General features: G+C 59.8%; 1 protein-coding gene across 1 annotated transcript; it reads right to left on the bottom strand.

Annotated features, from left to right (window-relative positions):
- Positions 1 to 575: 575 nt before the first annotated feature.
- CRB2 (crumbs cell polarity complex component 2) lies at positions 576 to 23,488 on the bottom strand. Its single transcript, XM_003911254.3, has 13 exons — positions 23,299 to 23,488; positions 16,123 to 16,446; positions 13,234 to 13,429; positions 12,979 to 13,118; positions 11,970 to 12,155; positions 11,664 to 11,777; positions 8,371 to 9,243; positions 7,773 to 8,281; positions 7,017 to 7,182; positions 5,407 to 6,193; positions 4,609 to 4,725; positions 3,980 to 4,106; positions 576 to 2,513 (listed from the first exon to the last, which is right to left on the bottom strand). Exons 1-13 carry the CDS (start codon positions 23,405 to 23,407, stop codon positions 2,289 to 2,291), a joined length of 3,873 nt encoding a protein of 1,290 aa, XP_003911303.2. The 5' UTR covers positions 23,408 to 23,488; the 3' UTR covers positions 576 to 2,288.
- Positions 23,489 to 24,205: the final 717 nt, after the last annotated feature.

Genomic DNA, 24,205 nt, shown 5'->3' with positions numbered 1-24,205 from the left:
AACGATGTTGAGGGCACCCAGGAGCCAGGAAAGAGTTCAAGGGGACACCTGGCAAGTCGCCCCCACAGGTCTCTCATTAGCAAGAACAGAGCCTGGGCATCTGCCTCTGTTGGACGCTGGTATTTGGAGGGGTTGGAAATGCAGACCAATCGACCACCCATAGTGTGAAACAGGTCCAGTCACACCACCCACCCCCTCCAACTCGCCCAGCACCTGACCATGCTCTCCCCTGCAGGACTGACAGGCCTGAACGACAGGCACCCAGGCCAGGCACAGTGGCTCATACCTGTAATCCCAACACTTTGGGAGGCTGGGGCAGGTAGATCACGAGGTCGGGAGTTCAAGACCAGCGTGGTCAAGATGGTGAAACCCCTTCTCCACTAAAAGCAGGCACCTGTAATCCCAGCTACTCCAGAGGCTGAGGCAGGAAATTGCTTGAACCCAGGAGGCGGAGGTTGCAGTGAGCCGACATCGCGCCACTGCACTCCAGCCTGGGTGACAGAGTGAGACTCCATCTCAAAAAAAAAAAAAACAAAAACAAAAAACCAGCCACCTGAAGCAATCGGAGCCAGGAAGAGAGGGCACAGCCAGCTTTCATCTACATGTTGGGGTCCCACATAAAATATCCTAGGAGTCACAGCTGACACAGGTTTTCCAAATCCCTAACTCAGTAAACTGACCCTGGAACCGGCTAAGGCAAGGGAACCGGATGCCTCCTCCCCCTGTTCCCAAGGGTTGTAGAGAAAGTTCAGCGAAAAGTGGTTCCACCTCCTCCAGGATAAGGACCAGGCAAGCCCCTGAGCCTGGCGTCCAGGGCCCTCTCTATCCCAGCCTCTGCTGACTTCCCAGTCCCATGTCCCAGTCCCCCAAGTTGTCACGTGGTTCCACCTTGGATTGGACACCCATGCCTCTGGGACTCGCCGAAACCAAAAGGAAAAGCTGACTGTCGACCCAAAAGTGTAAACGGATCTCCTGGCCTGAGAAGCAGGAAGGACGAAAGGGCACATATCTCCAGGTCCATGAAGCTGGAAGGAGGCCAGGCCCTTAGGCAAGTGCCCTTCAGGGATTGGAGGTCACAGTGTGATGGGCATCGCCGGGGAAGGGGCTGGGAGCAAGCAGCAGAGTCTCCCCTGAGTCTGCCTCTGCAGGCCCAGCCCTGACACAGAGGCAGCGCCAGTGTTCACTGAGCTCCTCCGCTCAGCAGACAACCCACAGGGCTTCCTTCGAGTCCTCTCGCCGAATCTGTGTAGAGGCAACCAGTCATCAGGGGAAGGAGCTCACTCGCCAGGCTGCTAGGGAGGACCGGAGCTGGAGACGCAGAGGTGGTTGGGTGAGCTGGGGGCGTTTGGGGCAGGAGAAGGGTTGCTCTGTCATCCTTATCCCAGAAGGACATGCAGACGATCCTTCCCATCAGACGGGAGTTGACGACGTCCAGATTCTCTCCCCACTGTCATCCTCTCCGATCCTCACAACAGCCCTGTGAGGTAGGCGGGGGGTGCCTTCCCCCTTTGACAAATGACCACAGCAGGGTGGGAAGCTCAAGGCAGCCCCTCCTCTGCTCCCTTGGGCTGCTCTGGCTGAGGGGGCGGGTGGATCTGTGGTTCCCTCGAATGACTGGCTCTGGCTTCTGGCAGACAGACCTGCCTGAAGGGACGTTTGTTCTAGGAGCCAGAGCCCACTCGGCCTCTGCCAGTGGCCTCCCGACTTCCCAGCTGCCTCCGCGGCAGGAGCAGCCCCCAGAGGCGGGGAAGGAGGCAGGAGCCCTGGCCTTGGTGCCTGGGCAACCCCGGCCTGGCCTCCTGGAGAACATGCAGCCTTAGACCGCCCCTGCCCCAGGACTGTAATGGTTGACCCCGTGGAGCAGCCACCGCCTCCTGAGATCAGCCACACCCATCACAGTCATAGACACACAGCAAACGCAGCAGACACGCCCTGCAGCCCTGTCAGGACACACACTAGCATCTGTAGACTAACACGGGCCCAGGTACACACTCAGACACACTCCTCCAGATACACACACTGTGTGCACCCACATGTGCCCTCCCACGCACAGCCATACACCTGCCGAGGCACAACCCCGAGGGTGGGATGAAGTCCACAGCCTCTCTAGGTCTCTGTTTCCCTGAGTTGCTCCCCTCATCCTCCATCCACGATGGGGCAGAGGCAGAGGCTGCCAGCCAAGGGGACACTTCCATAGCAATGTCCCGAGCCGTGGCAGCAGCTTCCTTGGGTCTCCAGGTAGAAACCATTCAGGACCTCCAGGTGCTGGTGCCGGCAGCCAGGCTGGCCTAGATGAGTCTCTCCTCCGGTGGCACCTTGAGGACACTGTCCATCTCCAGCCGGGCCCCAGCCACCTCCTGCTGGCTTGGGCTGTAGGTGCCCTCGGACTGGCGGCGCTTTCGGGCTGCCAGGATCCCTGAAAGGAGGCCCAGGAGGAGGAGGAGGAGGCAGGCACAGGCTGCAGGCACAGCCACCTCCAGCAGCGGGAATGGCAGCGGCAGGGGCATGCCCTTCTGCAAGAGACACAACACCGAGGCCTAAGACCACAGAGAAGGGGAGGACCCTGGGCCCTCAGCAACACAAGGACCTGCTCAGAGAAAATCAGAGCTGGGAGCAGGCTGCCCTGGGAGCGGTGAAGACCCAGCCCCAGGGGTGTACAGGCAAGTGCCAGGAAACCACCTGTCAGAGCCACTGGCTCGGGGAGTCCTGTACAACAAAGGAGTTCTGGCTAGAAGGACAGAGACGGACACCCGGCAGGAGCTAAGCAGGGTGCGTGGGTTTCACAAAAGCCTACAAGGGTGAGATGAGGCAGAGCGGGAGCGGGGGAGACTGAGCGGCCCCCTGCCACAACAGCCAGGTCAGAATCCACTGGAGCCTGCCTGCCGGGGTGGGGTGGCACAGGGAGCAGGGGACTGTTCTGACAGCTTGTCCCTGCAAGCCCTGGCCCAGGCTTCAGGGGACCCAGCAAACCTCCTTGCTGTCTCCAGTCACAGGCTCCCAGGATGCCCCAGCAAAGCCTCTACATGCCTGGGACTCTGAAGTCCCAGCATGCGAGGATTCCAGAGGCACGGGCTCTGGGACTCACCAGCCTCCCTCTGTACCTCCAGGCTTCTCAGCCCGCTGTGACCTGGGTCCTAAAACTAGAGAGGAAAGTCCCTCTGTCCTGAGAGGGCCCTGCCAGCCTCCACCCCTGAACATTTTAGGGGAGGAGCTGTAAAGCCATTTCCTTCCCCTGCCCTGGGAGGTGGCTGGGTGGGGAAGCCAGAGGCTGTAAAAGTTCAACTTGAAAGGAAACATTCCCCATAAGCAGAGGGGATTTGTGGTTTATGGTCCAGGCTGCCAGAGGCCTGTGGAGATCAAGGCTGCTCCCCAGACTACCCTTTCCAAGCCTCTCCTCGCCAGCACCCACCTTCCCCCCACCACCCCCGCCCCGAGGAAGGGGTGTGTCAGGGAGGGTCACAGCTCCAGCCCCTGCCGCCTTCGCCTTCCACTTCGTCTGTCCAGGCTCCTCCCGGGCTGAGTCCCCTGGGGTTGGGGCCACCCTGCACAGTGGCCGAGCCTGCCCCAGTGCAGACTCCCAGGCCACCCCCACCTTGCCCCAGGTCTTCCAACTCAGTCTCCTGGATTCACCAGCCTAAATCCCAGCACACCAACATCCTCTTGGCCCTGAGTCCTGGTTGGATTGGCAGAGACCATCTGTCCTCACTGCCACTGCCCTGGGCACTCTGGGGAAGCCCCTGACCCAGCCAGGAGCTTTGTGCTCTTGTCAATAGATGGTGGCAGCCCCCAAAGCTCTCCCTGGCGTGGAAATACCGCCTGTGTGGGGGGTGTGGAAAGGACCTGAGGCTCCTCTCACTGCCCCACCCCATGACAGAGTGGCCCAGGAACAGCCCCACGGTGCTCTGCCCTCCCCAGCAGCATCAGCTCACCAAGGGCCCAGCAGGCCACGTCCACAGCCCCTCACCCCGGCAACACTCACCACCACTTCACAGAACTGGCCGGAGAATCTGGCATTGCAGATACATTCAGATACCCCTCCAGCTGCCCGGCAGGTGCCCCCATTCAAGCAGGGGTTGGTTTCACAGGGGAGGGCGGGGACCTGACACCTGGAGAAGGAGGGGGGCTGAGGAAGCGGCTCCCCCATGGCTGCCTCTTGTGCTCCCAGCTGCTCTGCTGCCCACCCCCCCCCTTCAGCAAGCATCAGAGCTTATCCGTTCACTGTCCCCATGCGCTGCTCCTGCCCAGCTGGGCCCTGCCAGGTGACCACCCGAGCAGCTATGACTGAGAAGGACTCTCCTCCCATTAGGGGGACTGGGGAGCCTGTGTGAAGGCAGGTGCCCCGGGAACTGACGCCACTGTCTGCAGGGCCCAGAATCTGCAATTGTATGGTCTCCCACAAGCGGGCTGAGGCTGTTCCCATGACTGCTACCAGGTCTGTATCACAGAGGATGGTCTTGGAAGACATGGAAGGAAACTCAAGTGACAATGGTGACCGTGATACCAGGGAGGGGTGAGAAGGTGGGCAAGGACCCCCACCCCACCCTGGCTGGAGGAATAGCCCTTCACACTCGTTGGACCCCCTCACAGTTCCCAGGCCCCCAGACCCACCTCTGGCCAGCAAGACCCTCCAGGCAGCTGCAGTTGGCAGCGGGAGAGCCACCCTCACACGGGCTGCCATCGAGGCAGGTGACATTCAGGATGCACTCCTTGGATGGGACAGGCAACCTGGGGAGAGAGCAGAGGCTGGAGTGGGTGCAGGATGCCTGGGACCTGCCCTCCCCAGTGCTGTGACCGTGGGCCACCTGAGCCTGTGTTCTCATGTATGGAATTCAGGGCCCTCCTCTATAGGTCACAGGATTGCGGTCCCTGGTGGGAGGGAAGGGTCACTTACTTTCCAGAACCTCAGAGAACTCTGAGGACAACAAAAAGTAAGGATTCTGAACAAAAGCAGCTCCTAAACGCAACGCCTGGACATTCCTTGAGGGGAGAGGGAGGGATCAGGCCACAGCCAGACCCCCCTTCCACACCCTAGGCTCCAGGGAGAGCCACCGGGAGATGAATAAGGGAAGCCCAAAGCCTGATCCCCTCCCTCCACCCCGACCAGTGACCAACAGGGATGAACCTCGGTGTAAGCGGCAGGCGCTCCCAGCCCCAGACATCACTGCTGTTTATCTGAAATTCCAAGCTAACTGGGTGTGTTTTGATCTGTGTTTTATTAGGAAATTTATCAAATTAAACTGTCCTCCTCATGTCACAGATAAGGACACGAGGATCAGGGAAGGGAAGCGACTCATCCACAGACCTGGCAGACTTCTCTGCCCCACCAGTCCCAGGGGGCATTTGCAGCCCACCCCTGCCCTGGTCACCACCCCCTCCCGGGCCCGCACCCCTGCCCAGCCGTCCCACCTGCAGCGCGGGCCCCCGAAGCCGGGCGGGCAGTGACACTCGAAGCGGCCGTCGGGGTGCGTGTGACAGCGGCCACGGGCGCAGGGCGCGGAGTGACAGGGGTTGACGTGGACCTCGCAGCGCAGGCCCTCCCAGCCCGGGCCGCAGGCGCAGGCGAAGGCGTCGAAGAGGTCGCGACAGTCACCGCCGTGCAGACAGGGCGAGGGCGCACACACGGGCGTGCCGCGGCAGCCGAGGATGGGGGCCGGCGTCCCAGGCCAGGCAGCGAAGTGCTCTCGGGCTCCAGGGGCCACGCCGGGTCGGGGCCGCGCCAAGGGCAGGGGCAGGCCGCCCAGCGCCACGCGGCCCAGGCAGCCGGTGAAGTTCTCGGCCAGCAGGATGTGCGCGGCACCTGGGCCCTGCAGGAAGCCCAGGTCACCGGCCAGGCCGCGCAGCGCCACCGGGGTGGCTGCACCGTCCAACCACAGCAGCCAGCGCGAGGGAGTGGCCGCCGGGCGCTCCATGGCCAGGCGCACTCGGTGCCAGGCACCATCGGCCACGCGCGGCCCAGGTATGGGCAGCACAGCACCGGAGAGGCCGTGGCCTCCGCGCACGCCCCCTGCCAGTGAGCCATTGCGCACCGCTAGCCACACGCCTGCCATGGCGCCCGCCGTGGCACGCAGCAGCCAGGCCTCGGAGTCACGCGTGCGGAAGGCCAGCGACAGGCTGCCGAGCGAGCGCCCCGACGATGCGTTGTGCCCGCTGAACGCGACGGGGGGACCCTCGCGGAACGTGGCCTCCGCCACACCTGCGGAGAGAAGGAGCCTCAGGGAATGGCCCGCGGAGCCTTCTCCAGAAATGCCACCTCCCCATTTCCCCCAGCGAGTGGCAGACAAGCCACTTACTGGGGGCGGGGCACACGCACCCACCTATCATCTAATCCTGAAAACTGCAGCCGCCCCCGACCACCCTCACTTTTACCCACAATGTATTTCCTACCCACGGAGGAGCAGTTCTGGGCCACTGCTGGGGGCGGGGTGGGGGGGGGGGCGGTGTGTTGGGGGAGGTGTGTGATGCCTAGGCGACCCTCCAGGTCACAGGCCGGCCAACAGCAACTCCTGGCAGAATCTGGCCCCTTCCCTCCTCTGTGAAGCTGTGCCACCTTAACCGCCAAGGCTTGCCTTTCACTGCGGCCAGTCATCTTTGTAAAATGCAGGAGAGGTCATGCCCCTCTCCTGCTTAAAACCCTCCGGAGGCTCCACACTGTCCTTGGGATAGAGTCAGAACGGCCTGACTGAGTGTCCTCAAAGCCCCTACCAACTTTCCCACCCTGTTCCTGCTGGCCCCTTGCACTTCCACTGTCCTTGCAGACCTCAGGGACTTTGCACACGCTATGCCTTTCCATAAAATGTCCTTTCCCCTGTGGCTCTCAGAGTCTGGCCTTGAAGCCCGGTACAGGCTCACCTTCTCCAGAAACTCTGTCCCTCTACATGCGGTGGCCCTGCCACACTGCCCTGGGGCTTGGCATGCCTGGTCCACCAGTATCCTACAAGCCCTGAGAGTGCAGATGGGATCTAACCAGCTTGGGTGTCCAGCACCCAGCACGGGAGCTGCGCAGGACACACACTCACACACAAAGCCATCAGGGACCTCCTCACACGTGGCAGGTGGGAGACAGGGCTGGCCGGGACACCACAGCTGCTGGGCACACGTAGGCCCTGTGAAATTGGCAGGGCAGGTACAGTGGAAGTCATTCCAGGTGACGAGGCAAGTCCCACCATTGAAACAGGGGTCAGGCTGTGGGAGAGGCAGGGCAGGGGTTGGCTCAGGACTGCAGTTAGCATCACCCACCATAACCAGCATTGCAGTGTTTCTTCACTGAGCACCTACTAACAGACCCAGTATCTCCTCACAAACGAGTGGAGAGGAAGTCGCTAGCACCCCCATTTTACAGAGGAGAAAACTGAGGCTCAGTAAGGCAAAGCCACTTGCCTGAGTCACCTAGCCAATAAAGAGAGGAACCAGAGTTCATGCCCAAGCTGTTACAACTCCAGGGCTGGTGGAATTCTGTTCATGATCAAAAGGGTGTCCTGTTCCCCAAGTAGCTCCTGCAGAAAGGCTCGGGCAGCCTCTATCTCAGTCAGTGTGTCTCTCGCAGACCAGGACTGGCTGGGGGAGGCACGGGGACTGCTAGAGGGTAGGAGCAGCTGGGCTGAAGAGGCGGTGAATGCAAATCTGCCCTGCCACCCTCCCGTAGTGGGACCCCGGGCAGGTCACTTCACCTCCTCAGCCTCAGTTTCCTCATCAGCAAAAGGACACACTAAGTCCCAGTGATGTAGGACAGATCCTAGAACAAGGATCCCCACCCTCACCCCCTGGACACTTACACTGCACATGTCTTCGGAGACACAGCCTGCGGTGAGGTTCCAGGACTGCCCGCCGCCAAGCTCGCTCGGCTGGCTTGAGTTATCCAGTGGCAGAGGAAAGAAGGGGAGGTGGCGGCCATCGAGTCGCAGGTCCTGGAGGCAGCCTCGGAAGGGCCCACCCCAGGGCTGGCTGTCAGCAGCAAGGAGCCTCCCACCCACGTGCATGTGCTGCCCCAGGTCCTGCAGCTGCTCAGGCCCGAAGCTGAGCGTCACCAGGTGACGCAGCCCATCATCCCAGCGCCCAGGGAGCACTACAGCAGGACCGCCCGGCGCCTCAGCCCGGATCCGACCCTCGCTCAGGAATACTGTCAGACCAGCTGCGGAGTCATTGGCAAACTGGAGCAACAGGCCAGCGGGCTCCCGAGTACGGAGAAGGAAAGACAGTGTGAGGTTGGGGCCTGGCAGCTCTTGAAGCAGAAAGGAGGCAGAACTTGGGGCACCTCCCAAGCCAAAGGTGGCGGCAGGAATCTCTGCAGGGAGAGAAGGTGCCAGGTGTGAGGCCTGCAGGCTGAGGGAGCCAGATCTCAGGTGCTGCCTTCCCACCTGGCTTATTCCTCACCATCAGCACACGTGGGACCCCTGTGGGGTCGAGGACAGTTGCAACGGAAATGAGTCCACAGATCCACGCAGGACCCTCCATGGACACAAGGCAGAGGCTGGCACTGCTCTCGGCGCTCGCAGCCCAGGAGGACGTTCTCACCGAGATCCTCAGGCAGCAGGAGGTGCCCATCCACACGCACGTCCTGGAGACAGCCTGCAAAGGCCGCGTCCCCCAGCTGGGCAGAGGAGATCCCAGCAGGCAGTGGAGTTGCTGAAGCCGTGGGAGCCAGGGCCACAGGACCAGAGGCCACACAGAGCCGGGCAGGGCAGCCCTCATGCCAGAGCCGTAGCTCCAGGGTCGCTAGGTGGAGCACCACCTCCACCTGGTGCCAATGGCCATCGTTTAGGCCCAGGTCTGGCAGTCTCAGGACAAGCACAGTGGCGCCGTGGCTCCAGAGTGTGGCCTGAAGTGTGGCTGCCACCAATGCCAGCTCCAAGCTTTCCCTGGTGTCATTGCGAGTGGCCAAGGTCCCAGCAGGCAGCGTAGTGCGAAACCTCAGTGCCAGACCCAAGGGGCCACCAGCTGGCACTGATGCCTGAATGGGGCTCCCAGCCATCACAGAGAAGGTGGTATTCTGGCCACAGAAAGGTCCATGGGTACCAGGTGGGCAGTGGCAGACATAACTGTGGACCCCAGACTCGAAGATAGGGATGCAGGTGGCAGCCAGTGGGCAGGTGTGGCCCTGGCAGCCAGTGAGCTGCACAGAACAGTCGCGCCCGCCCCACGTCTCTGGGCACCTGCAGATATAGCCTGCCACAGTGTCACTGCAGGTTCCGCCATGCAGGCAGGGATCTGACAGGCATTCATCCACATCTTCCTCACATGTCGGCCCTTTGGGAGAGACCAAGCCAAGGCTCAGTGATGTCTGGGGCCAGAACCACAGTATCGACCCAGAACTTACATGCCTCTTGTGATGGGGACCTCAGTACCTATCAACCAAACCAATTCCCAAAGGATTTCTCATGGTCCTCTCAAGTCCCCTGTAGGCCAGAAGTCAAGATGTCCCTTCCCTTCCCATATCTGGTGAGTCTCCAGGCCCTGTAGATCTAATCTCCTAAACAATTTCCAATGCCCCCTTTCTCCCACCCTCCATCTCCTGCCTTACCAGCTCTCTGGGCGACCATCCTGCATCCTCCAGTTCACCAGCCTTCAGAAGCCCTTTCCCATCCATCTCCACCAATAGCCAGAGGTCTATTTCTAAAGCATCACCTGGCCAGGTTCCTCTGCTGCTTCAGGTCTACCCTGACATTTAAGACGCCCTCATGGGATGGGTCCTACCAGGCTCTCAAGCCTCAATCCTGCTTCCCACAAACCTCGAACCTCCCATTCCTCCAAGCATTTCCTGGAAGGTCCCGACTCTGGGGCTTTGCTCATACTGTTCTACCTGTGGAATGCCTCATTCTCCCTTACCCTTCCTTTCAAACTCCTACTCATCCTGCAAAGCCCAAACTCAAAGAGCCCAGAGGCTTTCCCTAACTCCCAACCTCAAACTACTGTATCACTCTCCAGTCATAGGCACAGCTCCGCAGAACCCCGCATTAAACGTATTTGTTTACTCAGCTGAGATCTTCAGGGACCTGAGTATGTCCTTGGTGCCCAGCAAAGGGCCTGGCGTGGCTTTTACGGACAGAGTGATGAAATGGAGGAGCTAGTGGGGTAGTGCACGCACCTGAGGCACTCTGAGTGGCCCCCCAGGCTCCAACCCCTCAGTCCCTCTGCCCCAGGGCCCTCACACTGGCTGTGAAGGGGCTGCCTCATCCTCCCTCCAGGGATCCCTTCAGGTGCTCAGGCCCCAGCTTGGGTCAAGAAGCCATAGTCCACTGTCGCTCAGAAAGAGCCACATCCCAGCTGGAGGAACCCAGGCCCAGAGAAGCCACAGGGTTTGAAGCCCAGCCCCGATCAGCTCACAAATTCCACAGCTTCCTCCTAGGAACCACCACCCACCAACCTCCTCCTGCCCAGGGCCCACATTCCTCCATACCTGTCAGGAGCCACAGGTGGCCCAGGAAGGTCCATAGAGCCCCCGGCTCCATTGCCATGCCCTCCAGACAGGTTGAGAGTAGTGGGCGGGCACTGAGGCTGGGGAAGTGGGGAGGGACAGAGCTCCCTGCCCGGCCCAGCTGCCTCCTTCGGAGCCTGCTCAGGAATGCCAGGCACTGGCCTCCCCCATGCCCAGCACGGCCTAAAGGGAGGGAGGACAGGCAAAGAGCCCAGCCCTGCAGCTGGGGTCCCCCCTCTCTGGCTCTGACCTCAGAGGTCTGCCCTCCCTGTCACCCAACAGCTAAGCTCAACTGGGAGAGGAGCCGGGTTCCCGCTGATACTGGTAAACCTGGGGGATGACACCCCCTCATCCTCTCAGCTGTAAGATGGGGTTTTAAACCCCTGCCTCACGGGGCTGTGTCAAGGAAAAAACGAGATGCAGAGCAAATGCTCCCCAGAGGCCAGACGTGCTGTGTGGGCCCACTGTGTGCCAGGCACCCAGGAGGCCATGGCTCCTGGGTGGAGGCAGTGGATGGGCCTTCAGGGCCCCCAGGAGTGTTGGCCATCCAGCGCTGGGGGACACTGAGTCCCACCATCCATCCAGGGCTGGGGGACACTGGGTCCCACCATCTTCAGGTGACGGAGGGAGGGGGAGATGTGATCACCATCTCTTTCCCCTGGTAGAGGAGGCTGTGCCCAGGAACCTGCCAGGGAGAGGAGGCAGTGTGCCCAAGCAGGAATGCGGGCGGGCGTGAGGGAGGTGTCGCAGGCATTCCAGAGGGGGCAGGGACATTCAATGTTGGAGGTGGAGTTCCCTGGGCTCACCGGTGTCCTATGTCTGTGCATCTGCGTGCACCCAAGGCAGGGGGAGACTTTCTGAACCCCCAACTCCTGCCTGACAGGCCCCAGCTCCCCAAAGGTCAGAGTCATCTTTCTACAGATGCTGCCCCCTAAATCTCTGCAATAGCCCCTATGTCCTTCTCTGTCCTGGCTGAACCGCCTCCGTCTTTCCTGAAGACCGTCCTTCCACATGTTCTCCCAGACAACCTCAGCCCACTATGGCCCCAGCTGCCGGGACTACACACCTAAGCCCCAGTCTCACCTCCAAAGTGAGTCCTAGCTCAGCCACCCTCAGCGGTCACCTGGGCCCTCATACCCACCTCCTCCCTGATCTCCTTAACCCCATCAATCCACACATCCAGACAGAAGGGACCTTCTCACCCGAGGACCACCAATTCTGATGGTGCCAGGGCCCACCCCACCCCAGACACCTGCGTAGCCATCTGGGCAGTGACACTGGAAGCCATTGGGCAGGTCCTGGCAGCGGCCTCCGTTGAGGCATGGCCGTGAGGCACACTCGTCCACCTCCACACCGCAGTCGGCTCCTGCAAGAGGCCCAGCTGTGGGTCCCACCTGCACCCTCAGAGCCAGGCAGGGGCTGAGAGGGTCTATTCTATAGCTAGGGAGACTGAGTCCAAGAGAGGGCAGTCGCGGGTGTGGGGTGGGGTGGGGGTGGGGCACAAATCCCTCCCTGGGCATCTGGACACGGGCTGACCACTTCCCCAACAGGGGCTCACCCTCAAAGCCAGGAGGGCAGTGGCACACGAAGCCCGCAGCGTGGTGGAAGCTGAAGGTACCAGGTAAGGTGGCCTGGACGCCCCCGTAGAGGGCCGGGTCAGAGCGCTGCAGGCATCGGCCCCCGTGCTGGCAGGGGCTCGATGCACACTCGTCCTCGTCCACCTCACACAGCTCGCCGCTGTAGCCTGGGGACACACACATGCAGACATCAGGTCTCACAGGGTTGCCGGGCAGCACCTCTTCAGCAAGGGACCGCCTTCCCGAGATAAGTAAACCCGCAGAATGGCCCGAGGGAGGGGCCGCTGAGGGCAGCAGGGATGACCATGGCAGCCTTCAGCAGCAGCAGCCTATTGCTGCTGTTACTGGTCTTACTACTATTTTCCTTTTTTTTTTTTTGAGACAGAGTCTTGCTCGGTGGCCCCGGCTGGAGTGCAGTGGCATGATCTCAGCTCACTTCCACCTCTCGGTTTCAAGCGATTCTCCTGCCTCAGCTTGCAGAGTAGCTGGCACTACAGGCACACTCCACCATGCTCAGCTAATTTTTGTTTTTTTAGTAGAGACGGTGTTTCACAATGTTGGCCAAGCTGGTCTCGAACTCCTGACTTCGTGATCCGCCCGCCTCAGCCTCCCAAAGTGCTGGGATTACAGGCATGAGCCACCGCGCCCCTAGTCTTATTACTATTACTAGCGTTAATTACCGAGCCCTTTGCAGCTGTCAGGCCCCTCCCAAGGGTTTCCCAGGCGTCACACCTTCACTCTCCCCGCAGCAACCCCAGGAGCAGGCGCTACGATCAGCCCTATTTTGTAGATCAGGAAACTGAGGCTCCGACAGGTTGCAATCACACACACACTCTGGTCCCGAGGACCCAGTGGGCACTCGCGCACAGTCACACATCTGCCCCGCCTCCCCAGGCCGCACGCGCGCACACCTACCCCTCCACCCCAGGCCACGCACGCATACACAGTACCTATCCGGCTACCCCAGGCCGCGCACCTGCATGCACACACCTGGCCAACAGAGGCAGCGGAAGCTCCCGAGACCCTCGAGACAGGACGCGTTGTGCGCACAGGGCGCCGATGCGCACTCCAGCACCTCCTGCTCGCAGCGCGTGCCCTCGTAGCCGGTGCCCGCGCAGTCGCACCGGAACCTGGGGAGGGTGCGCGGGCGGAGCTGAGCGCGTGCCCGCCCCTTCTGCCCCGCACCTGGGCCTCCCCGCACTGGGGCACCCGGCGCCCCAACCCCCTGCCCCGCCGCTCGCTCACCCATTGACCAGGTCGTGGCACGTGCCCCCATGCGCACATGGCTGGCTCTGGCACTCGTCAAGGTCCAGCTGGCAACGGGTGCCCCCGTAGCCCGGCGCGCACACACAGCGGAAGGAGCCCACGCCGTCCAGGCACGAGCCCCCGTGCACACAGGGCGCCGAGGCGCACTCGTCTACCTCCGTCTCGCAGGTCACGCCTGGACAGGGCAGGGGACACAGGGCGCAGGATGAACACCCAGAACAGGGAGGAAGAGGCCGAGCCAGGCCTGCTGCAGAGTTAGAGATTCGTGGGTTCATTCATTCAGAGCCGGGTGGTGGTGGTGGGGCGGGGTCGGGGGGTCACGCCAGCAAAGGCAGGGAGATAAACGAGACAGACAACCTTGCCCTCATGGGGCTCACAGCAGCCTAGGCCAGTACATGGTGGGGGTGGGTGGGATTTGGCCAGTAGTTACCTAAATGAGCTGGGTTTTGATGTTGCCAAGTTCAACAAGGAAAGGGGTTGGGTCTTGGGAAAGCAATAGCCGGGGTCTGCTCTGTTCAGGGAAGGCTTCCTAGAAGAATAGGCTTTTGAAGGATTCAGATAGAGGACTGTGGGCAGCAGTTGGATTCCAAAGAGACTGCAGCAGGAGGCAAGTTCTGCTCCCGGCCAGGGCCATGATGCCCTAGGTGGGGTGCTTGGAGGGTTGGAAGCAAGGGAGAGGGTGGAGGAGGTGAGTCGGATGGGAGGTGTTAGTGCCTTGAGGACCAGGTAACCTTCGGGTCCATCCTGGAAGTTTCAGACAGGTAAGTGACTTGGTCCCACGTACATTTTAGGTTTTTTGTTTGTTTGTTTGTGTTTGTTTTTTTTTAGACAGAGTCTCGCTCTGTTACCCAGGCTGGAGTGCAGTGGTGCAATCTCAGCCCACTGCAATCTCTGCCTCCGGGGTCCAAGCGATTCTCATGCCTCAGCCTGCAGAGTAGCTGGGATTACAGGTGCATGCCACCTCACCCAGCTAATTTTTGTATTTTTTGGTAGAAAAGGGGTTTCACCATGTTGCCCAGGCTGGTCTCTAACTCCTGGCCTCAAGTGATCTCCCCACCTCGGCCTCCCGAAGTGCTGGGATTACAAGCATGAGCCACCGCACCTGGCCCTACCTATTTTTTAGAAGGTCCACTTTGGTGGCTTTCAGACCCCAGAGAGGCAGGAGATGCTTGAGTAGGGTAATCACTCCTCCTGGTGTCCCTGCACTGTCCTGGTTTTAGAACTGAAAGTACCAAGTACTAGGAACCCTCACAGTCCTGGGCAAATCAAGACAGTTGCATGGCTCTCCCATGGTGAGGGTGAAGAGGAAGGGAGATGGAGAGTCCCAGGTTTCAGATACACTGCCTGAGATCATCCTGGACTCACGTGTCACTGTAGATTCCAGTGAGCCCTGCCCCCTAAGTGGGTTTGGTGAAGGCGGGGGCCAGAGGCCCAGCTGACTCCAGCTGGAACCCTCCCTCTTCTCAGTTCATTGAGCACAAAATATGGCCCCACCTTCCCGTGACCCTTCCCTCATCCCTCCCCATCCCCACTCCCACCCTCTGTGCCAGGGGGAGCCAGGCCTCGTCTGGAAATCCCAAACTCCCCCACCCGGCTTGGAATGGAAAGAGGAGAGTATGAGTCAGGGCAGATGCTGCCCCCACTCACATCCACAGCTTACCCAGGAAGAGTCACCCGAAGTGCGCGAGCACTACACATCCGGGTGCACAACCCATTGCCCGCGCAACCCACTGCCCGCGCAACCCACTGCTCACACGTGCACTCAGACTGCAGAGGCACCCCCAGGTACTGGCAGAGCTTTACGGATGCAAAACAGATCTTGGAACTAGGAGACACACAGACGGATGTGACCTGCACTGGCATGTACACGAATACACCCAGACACCGAGACACTGGAACGATGAGAAAGATGCATGGAACCAGCTTCCCAAATCTCTATTCATCAGCTGCCATCGCTTCGCTATAGGCCCCCTGCCCTGCAACTCAGCCCCCCAATCTGTACCCCTTGCTCTGAGGTAACTTCAAACTGCCCCCTGCCCTCAAGAGTACAATCGTCTGAATTCAGGATTGAAGTAGAATCCAGAGCATCTACACTGCAGACTCTAGACTGCCCTGGACTTAGCCTCGCTCCCAGACCCGTCCCCAGCTACGCCCTCCTTCCCGACTTCAGGCCTCTCTAGGAAGCTGCTCCAGGATGCCCTCAGCTCAGACCATGGATGGGCCTGGGACGGGCCACACTCTGGAGAAGGTACCCTCAATGCCAGTCACTTTTCTGAGCACTTACGTATCTATTATCCCACTCCAGACAGCGGCGAGCCCTGGGGTACGTCAACATTACAGTTTGAACGAGACCATGTATGTCTCTATGCTAGAACTCTGGGGGAGACCCAGAGGCCAGGGGTCCACATTGCATTCCAGACCACATCAGGGGTGTTCAAATGAGCTAATGGTGCTTGTCATGTAGACACCTGGCACAGGCCTGAAGTAAGTGCTAGAAAGACTATCTGGGCATCCTCACTAAAGTCACGCCAGGCATGTCCACACTGCCAGAGACGTCTGAGGGGTATCTCCACCCCCAGAGCCAAACTGAACTCGAGGCTGGACTGAAATCGCATTTATCGAGTGCCTGAGATGTGCCACACACCATGCCAGCACCCGCACATACATACTCTCACCCAGAGCTGCCAGGTAAGCCCGCAAAGCATTAGTTCTGTAGTCAGACCAAGTGGGTATACCCTAGAGCTGCCCGGATACCTGGGGGCGTCCATCCCTACACGAAAGTCAAAGCTGAAGCCACAATGCTTGCACTCTGAGCAGCTGATGGGATCCGTATCACAGACCTCCTCCCAGGGCGGCCCAGGCTGTTACCTGCATAGCCAAGGGGGCAATGGCACTCGTAGCGATCGGCCAGGTTGCGGCAGGTGGCCCCATGGTGGCACGGCCGGGATGCACACTCATCGATGTCCAGCTCGCAGCGTGGGCCCTGGAAACCCGGCACGCAGTAGCAGCGGAAGCCGTCGGGATCCAGACCCTGGGGCACACACAGAGCGCCGTGGTGGCATGGCTGGGTGGCACAGCCCCGGGGCTCTGTGGGCCCGCAGGTATAGCCACCACTCTTGGTAGCCTGGCACTCGGTCCCTGGAGCACACGGGTCTGAGGCACAGGCACTGGGGGGCTCTGAAGGCACCGTCCCTGTAGAAAGAAGAAACTGGCTGGGCAGGGTGGGCAGAGGTTACAAGGACAATCTCCTCCCCAACCCTCTCGGGCCCACCCCAGACCCCGAAAGCAACATGGGTCTCTCCATGCACAGGATGGATGGAGGGTCAGGAATCTGCAAGCCAGGTCCCAGTAAGCTGCACACATCTACACCCAGAACTGGCAACGGTTTTAGGAGAGTCTATATAACAGAGAAATAGGACCAAGGATGCCTGGCTCCTGGGCAGGATTAGTGAGCAGAGGCTCCCTGACGCTGTGAGCTTCCCTCCACTGTCTTGTCCCTGCAGGCCCCCTTTGAGGTAGGGTCTGCCATGCCCATTGCACCCGACAGCAAAAGGAGGCCCAGGAAAGTAAGTGAAGGCTTGCTGAGTCTGCTGGGCCCTGTCCACTTCACACAGCAAGTTAGTGTTCGCTGGGACAGGCTTCAAGGTCTATCTGGGTTATTTCAGCTCCGCCTAGGGAGGGGTCTGCCTCCTGCAGGCCCCATCCATCTGAGGAGGTCCAAGAGGGCGAGGCTCCTCCCACTGCCCCCTCCACCTCTTCTGCCAGGGGTCTGGTAACTCCATCCCTGGGTGAAACTGGAGATGGGCCCGACCTCAACCTCGGGAGGATGGGTGGACAACTTCAAAGGCAGGGATCGCGTGCTCCGCTGGTCTCATTCCTACCCCTTCTCTACCTCACTACCCCCCACACCCTCCACCAGCCACTGGCCTGGGAACTTCTAGAGGGTCCCTGGCCCTCATTTCATCCCCCATCAGCAAACACCTAAGTGGCCAGCCTGGCCGAGGTCGTGTGGTACAGAGCAGGTACTGAGATGGCCCACGGGACACCTGCCCCAGGCCACCGTGATGCTTCCAGCACTGGAGCTCTCTCTAACAGAGGGTCACCAACTGGCTTGGAAGCCACGCCCAGAGATCTTCATCCCCCCTTCCTTTCTTCCTGCCTTCCTGAGAGCCTTGTCCCCCCAATGGCCAGGCGAGGGACTTGGGCTTTGAAGTGAAACAGCCCTGGGGTAAATTTCAGCTCAGAAAGTTACTATGAGACCCTGGGTAAGTCATTTCTCCCACGGAGACTCCGTTTCTCAGTCTGAAAGCTGGATAATAGAACCCCCTCATCAAATGCTGAGCTATTCAACCCCTCCGCACCGAAGTCAAGGGCTGCTTTTGGTAGGAACTCGGTAAGGATGGGGGAGGGGAGCCTCCAGAAGACACAGCCCCCATTCCTTCCCCCACCCCCACCTGCAGCTCCCAGAGGTGCCCCTCCCCCACCCAGGTTGTCATCTAGACACTAACCAGACCCCAGAATGGCTCAGACCCTGCACCCTTCCCTCCCCCACTCTGGTGAAGCCCCCCAGATAAGGCTGGCAGCCTCTCAGGCGTCATCCGCATTCCAGGCAGGGCTGTCCTGTGGCCTGACCCGCATCCTTCCAGCTCCCTCAGGAAAGGGCACAGGTTTGGGGCACGGGGCAGTCCTGGTTTGTATCTGGGGTACAAAAAGTGCCCATCTCGTGGAGGTGTTGAAAGGACTCACCAAGGTGATGTGGGGCACAGCCCTGAGACTAGGTGTGGCCAGCACTGCTCAGGAGAGTACAGCACTCATAACCCATGGTAAAGGACCCCGGCTGCTGGCGCCTGTGCCAACAGGCCCCTCACTTAATCCCCCCACAGAGCACTGTCCCTCACCTGTGCAGTACAAGGGACCCGCTCCCCCCATCCCCCTCCCCCCGCTCGCTGCCATCCAACCTGAAGCTTTGTCCCCTATCTCAGAGCAGTTGGGACCATGCCGGGGAGGCAGCACCAGGGAAAGGATCCTGGGGGGCAGGGGAGGTGCCTTGTCACAAGGGATCTTCCCAGGACCATGGGAGCAGAGGGGCTTTAAATGACAGAGCCCTGGAGACCGAGTCCAACCCCATGGCAGGAAGGAGTTTCTCCAGTCAGAGCCAGGAGGGGAGGGAAAGGAAGGAGCTGCCCGTCCTGGGAGGCATGCAGTAGTGCCACAGTCCTGCCTGGGAGGGACAGCCATCTTTCTTGTGTCATCTCGGTTGATCTTGGCATTTACCCTCCGAGGTGGACAGTATGATGATCCCCGTTTTACAGCTCAGGAAAGGGAGACTCGAAGCAGCCTCACCGTCCACGGCCCGAGTGAGGCTGGAATCCAAACCCAGGGCCTCACTCCAAGCTTCCCGGAATCACCGGGGTCCACATGAAGAATACAGATTCCTGGAGCCCACTCCAGACCCCACATTTAGAACTGGGCCCTGAGCCTGAGAATCTGCATTGCAACCTGCTCCCACGGGATTCCTTTCACTTTTAGGTGTGGGAACCGCTGACCTCAGGTTGTCTGTCTTCCAGGAGTGAGCCTAGGAGGCCACCATAACCCAGGCCAGACAGGAGAGGCAAGGAGGGGCGGGGTGTGGAGGGCAGCAGGGCGGAGGAGGGGCTGTCCCCGGGCCAGGCTGGAGGGGCGGGGCCTGTTGCCAGGGCAACGAGGGGCCTGTGCTTATCTTCACAAATCCCTCCTGACCTCAGGCTGCCTGGGCCGACCTGGCAGGGAGGGATTAACGGACACCCGCCCCTCCCCTTCGACCTGCTGCCCTGTCCTGGGGAGGGCAGGAGGACCCAGCTGTTTACTGAGTGCTTACTATGTGCTTGGGCCTGTGCGTCTATTATTACATTGTTATATTTGATTCAGACCAGAAAAGGTGGGTGCTATTAAGAAAATTTCTGTTTTTGTAACTCAAAGAGGTTGATACTTTTGCCCCAGGTTGAGATGAAGAATCAGATCCACTCCTGATTTCCCAGAGGTCCACATCTCCCAATGCATGTGAAATTTCCACTTTGCAAATGCTAAATTGCCACCCACATATTGTCACTTCAATACATTTTAACTGCCTCACCCTGGAACAAAATCTCTACAGGTTTTCACACGAATACATCTTCCAATATCAGCCTGGGCAGAGTGGGCAATCTTCCCCGTCTATCCAAAACCCAGCTGTTAGCAATCCCACTGTGTCTCAGGCCTCACTCATTAGTAACACCTACTTTTCATGCACTTATAATAGGCCTGTTTATAACAGCCAACAACTGACGAGAAGTGTTTTATTGAAGCCAGGGGTAGCGGCTCACACCTGTAATCCCAGCACTTTGGGAAGCCTAGGTGGGAGGATCACTTCAGGCCAGGAGCTCAAGACCAGCCTGGCAAACATAGTGAGACTCTGTCTCTACAAAAACAAAACAAAAAAAAATGAGCCAACCATGGTGTGGGTCCCTGTCGTCCCAGCTGCTTGGGAGGCTGAAGTGGGAGGATGGCTTGAGCCAGGGATGTTGAGGCTATGATTTCATCACTGCACTGCAGCCAGGGCAGCAGGGTGAGACCCTTCCTCAGACAAAAAAAGAAAGAAAGAAAGAAAAACCACAAGCAAAAAAAGAAAGTGTTTTACTGGGGGAAGCTTCCTTTCCCAACAAATTGAGAGACAGAATATTTCTAAGAAGCGACCTGGCCGGGCGCGGTGGCTCAAGCCTGTAATCCCAGCACTTTGGGAGGCCGAGACGGGCGGATCACGAGGTCAGGAGATCGAGACCATCCTGGCTAACACGGTGAAACCCCGTCTCTACTAAAAAATACAAAAAACTAGCCGGGCGAGGTGGCGGGCGCCTGTAGTCCCAGCTACTTGGGAGGCTAAGGCAGGAGAATGGCGTGAACCCGGGAGGCGGAGCTTGCAGTGAGCCGAGATCTGGCCACTGCACTCCAGCCTGGGTGACAGAGCGAGACTCCGTCTCAAAAAAAAAAAAAAAAAGAAGCGACCTAAGACCTCCTAAGGTGTGGGAACTTCTAGCATAGGGGAAGAAATTGTTCATCTAATATCCCTGCGCCCCAAGGCTCTACCCCCGCAAGGGTAGGGCTAGATAACCATGGAGGCTTACAGACGCTCACTCAGTCATCAGGAAAGGGTGAAATACTATTTTGGGCAGAATAATTTGGAATACTCTTTTTCAAAACTGTTTACCTTCTGAGGTTAAAAGACATAATTCTGATAACAGTAATTGCAGCAATAGCTGTCAGGGACGGAGCACCTACCCCGTGCCTGGCACTGACGAACCCTTGAGTTTGGGCTCAGAGCACAGTTCCAATGCGTTACCTCCTGAAGTGAGGGGGAGACAGAGCAGGCGGGGTTCCCCACCTGCCACCCAAACAGGCCACTTCTAACAATTTTACTATTCACGGTTCGTGGGCTTCCATCTAAAATTTCCCTTGAAATTGGGGGTTCCATGCCAAAACCTGGGGTGGGGAACCACTCACTCCCTTCTCTTCGAATCCTTGTACTAGCGCTCAGAGTGAGCCAGTCCTCGTTTTGGGGAGACAGAGAAGAGAGGTGACTTTGCCTAGGCTAGTAGCACAGTGTACTGTGAAATCCCAGCACTGGCTCTGGGGCTGCCTGGCTCTGGGACTGGCCATCTCTGGGCCTTGTTTACCTCCTCTGTAAACTGGGGGTATCAGAGCCGACTTCATAGGCTGTTGGGATAATTAAATTAGACCTTGTTAATAGCACAGTGCCTGCCATGGAGTGGCTGATCTTATTCATCAACAATTATTTACTTGAGGCAGACACCCACTGTCCAAAGGATCCTGACATTGGGTTGAATGTGTGTGTCTTTCTGCTCCATCTCGGCTTCTGTCCCGAAGGCTCCCACCGCCTTCTGGCTGGAGGAGGGGCCGGACTTGGGGCCTGGACTCACTGCCCCTTTGTCTGCTGGGCTCCCTGGGTGTTCGGGGAAGGGAGGGTGGATATGAGAGCCCAATGTGCCCCATTGTACTCCAAGATGCTTGGTCCTCTCCATGGCAACCAGCCGGGCCTTTGTGGCAAATTGGGACCAGGATGGAGGGGCCCAGCTCAGGGCCTGGCAGGGGTGGGGAGCAAAGCCAGGGGCCCATGGCCTTCAGAAGTCCCCATCCCCTCCAGGATGGAAACTGGTTTTCAAGTGACAAAATCCCCAGTCACTCCCCTCCCGGCAGGCAGGCTAGGGTACCAGTGTGCAGAAATGGTCATGCCTGCAGTGTCCCCCGCCAACTTTTAGGGATCCCCAGGGATGGGGCTCCCAGCACAGAAATGGCAGAGGAAGGGCTGCCCGCTCCTGGGTGCCCCAGCAGGCCTGATGGGGTGAGTGTACACACAGTGTCCAGACCACCCACAGCCTCCATCCACTGTGTGCCTGCAGGTCCTCTGTGAGTGCACAGAGTGTGAATATACATATGTCTACACATGCGTGTTGGGGTGTGCACGCTGGTGTGCAAGCACATGCCGTGTGTGTGCACATGTGTGTAGGTGCATGTGCTAGTAGGTCCGCGTGTCTGTGGCACCTGTCCCTGTGGCGCTGTGTGCCCTTGGGCGTGCCACACAGGTGTGTGGAGTGTGGGTGTGTGAGCACAGGGCAGGGGACAGAGCCCGGATCCACAGACCGGGATCTCATGTGCTTTGTATGCAGAGAACAGAGAGGAGCAGCCACCACCCCCCACCATGCCCCGCCCCCTACAGAGTCCAAGTCACCTGCCAGCAAAGCCCAGCTCATAAGTCCCCGTCCCTCTCTGAGCCTTGGTTTCCTTCACTATAAAATGGGGTCCACATCCTCCCTAGGGCCCCATAGAGAGGCTAGGAAATGAAAGCTTTGTGAGTGCGGGAAACATGAGGGTCCCCAGGTGGGACTGAGAGAGGCTTGGCCCCCACACCCTGCAGCCTGTGGAGCTCTTGGGCAGGGAGGGCTCCCCCAGCCTCAGGAGAGCCCAGGCCCTCCTTGGCTGCCTCCCCAGCCTGTGGTGGTGGGGGCAGGGGACTTCCCATGTCCGGCCCCTGTAACTATAGTAACTAACACCAAGCGTTCCCTTGGACCCCCCAGGAGGAATTCCAGCCTCCGAGACCTTGGACAAAAGCAAAAAGGGCTTGGCGAACGGGGTCTGGCTTCAGGGAGCCCTTTCAGATTGGCCTTGGAATGCTGGGGAGGGGGCGGCAGGAGACACACACGTTCCCAAATCCCCAGACACCCCGCAGGGACCCAAAGCATCCCCAGCAGCCCCCAGCTCGCAGGCAGGGCTACCGCACAAATGCAGGGGCGCGGGCAGGGCTACCGCACAAACGGAGGAGTGCGGGCAGGCACCCAGCTCCCTAGCTCTGCCTCCCGCTTCTCCACCCAGTCCCCTGAGTTGGGGTCTGCGGTGCCCATCCCACACCCCTGATGTGGAGAGCAAAGACCCAGTTCAACCCTGGACAACTTACACCCCACAGCGCGTGCTGGGACACAGCTCACCACACCCAACTTCTCTGACACAACTCACGGCTCACCCCAGACAGCCCATCCACCTCCCAACTCTAACACACCCACAACCTGTGCCCCACAACCCAGCATGCGACTCAGAACAGGCTCCGGGGTGAGGCTCACGCCACCTGCAACTCCCCAAACTCAGCCCCTAGAAATCCAGAAGTTTCTCAGCCCCAACCCCCAGCCCTTTACAGGATGCAACAGAGCACCTCCCAAAACACGCACCCCATCCCTCACCCGCATCAGCTCTCTCAAATCACACCCAGCCTCCAATGACCCAACCCCGAAACTTACAACCCCCAACATGAAACAGCCCCCCAAGTCTCAGAACACACTCACCTCCGTGGAGCCCCACAGAGTCTGGGGGCCCACAGCTGCGCACTCCTGTGCACCCCACAGCTCAGGCCTGCACCCACGCGGACCAGCCCACCCGCCGCCCCAGCAGCCAAGGCTTGGGGTATCTGCCCTAGGGGACAGATCGTCTCCCAGGCCCCTCCAGACATGGGCCCCAACTCACCAGCCAGGAGGGAAAGGGCAGGGGCCCAGAGCAGGAGCAGCAGCAGCAGCAGCAGCAGGACATAGGCCAGGGGCTGGGGGTCCCGGGTCCCAGGCCTGGCCAGCGCCATGGCAGCCCGCTCTGCTCGGCTGCTGTGGGAACCGGAGGGCGGCCTGGCTGGCTCCGCACCCCCCTCGTCCCTCCAACCAGCACTAATGCTGTGGACAGAGGCCCAGCCCCTCCCTCCCCTCCCCGCCGCCGCCTCCTCCTCCTCCCACCCAGGCCTCCTGGGCTGCTCCACCTCGTGGACGTCCCCAGACATCAGCCCCAAGTCCTCAAGCCCCCCAGCCTGTGGTGCCGACCTGGTCTTGGCACCCACCCGTTTCTCCCTCTTGAACCCCTGCCGCACTCTCCTCCCACCTTTCGGGTCAGCCTCCTTGGAGAAATTTCTGTTCTGAGGGGCTGCTCAGAACTCTCTTCTCACCAGGTAACGCCAGCTACTCCCAAGTCCTTAGTTATCCCCTCCCCTGGATCTCCCCTCCCCACCTCTCCAGCCCAGGCCTCTCTGCCAAGCCCAGGCCTGCGAGTCTCCCTGCGAGACTGACTGACCCTGTGTCTACTGGGAAGCTGCAGCCCCTCCCACCCAGCTCATTCCCCTACCTGCTGCTCCCCAGTGCTCCCACAGGAGCCAAGGTACCTCCCACCCTGCAGCCCAACGCCCCCTCCCCACTGCCCCCTCCCACTCCCCACACCCAGTCAGCCTCCAGCTCCTGGCCATGCCACCTTCTCAGTGTCTCCTGCTGTCCCCACCCCGTCCCACCCTGCCACACACAGCTCCTCCCACCATCGGCCTCAGGATCAGACCTAGGCACCCCAGCCCTGCACCACGGCAGCCCCTGCCTCACTCCACCCTCTCCACCCCTCACCA

This window comes from Papio anubis, chromosome 13, assembly GCF_008728515.1.
Source record: "Papio anubis isolate 15944 chromosome 13, Panubis1.0, whole genome shotgun sequence".
Classification (NCBI taxonomy): domain Eukaryota; kingdom Metazoa; phylum Chordata; class Mammalia; order Primates; family Cercopithecidae; genus Papio; species Papio anubis.
This window is presented reverse-complemented; position numbering and strand designations above follow the sequence as displayed.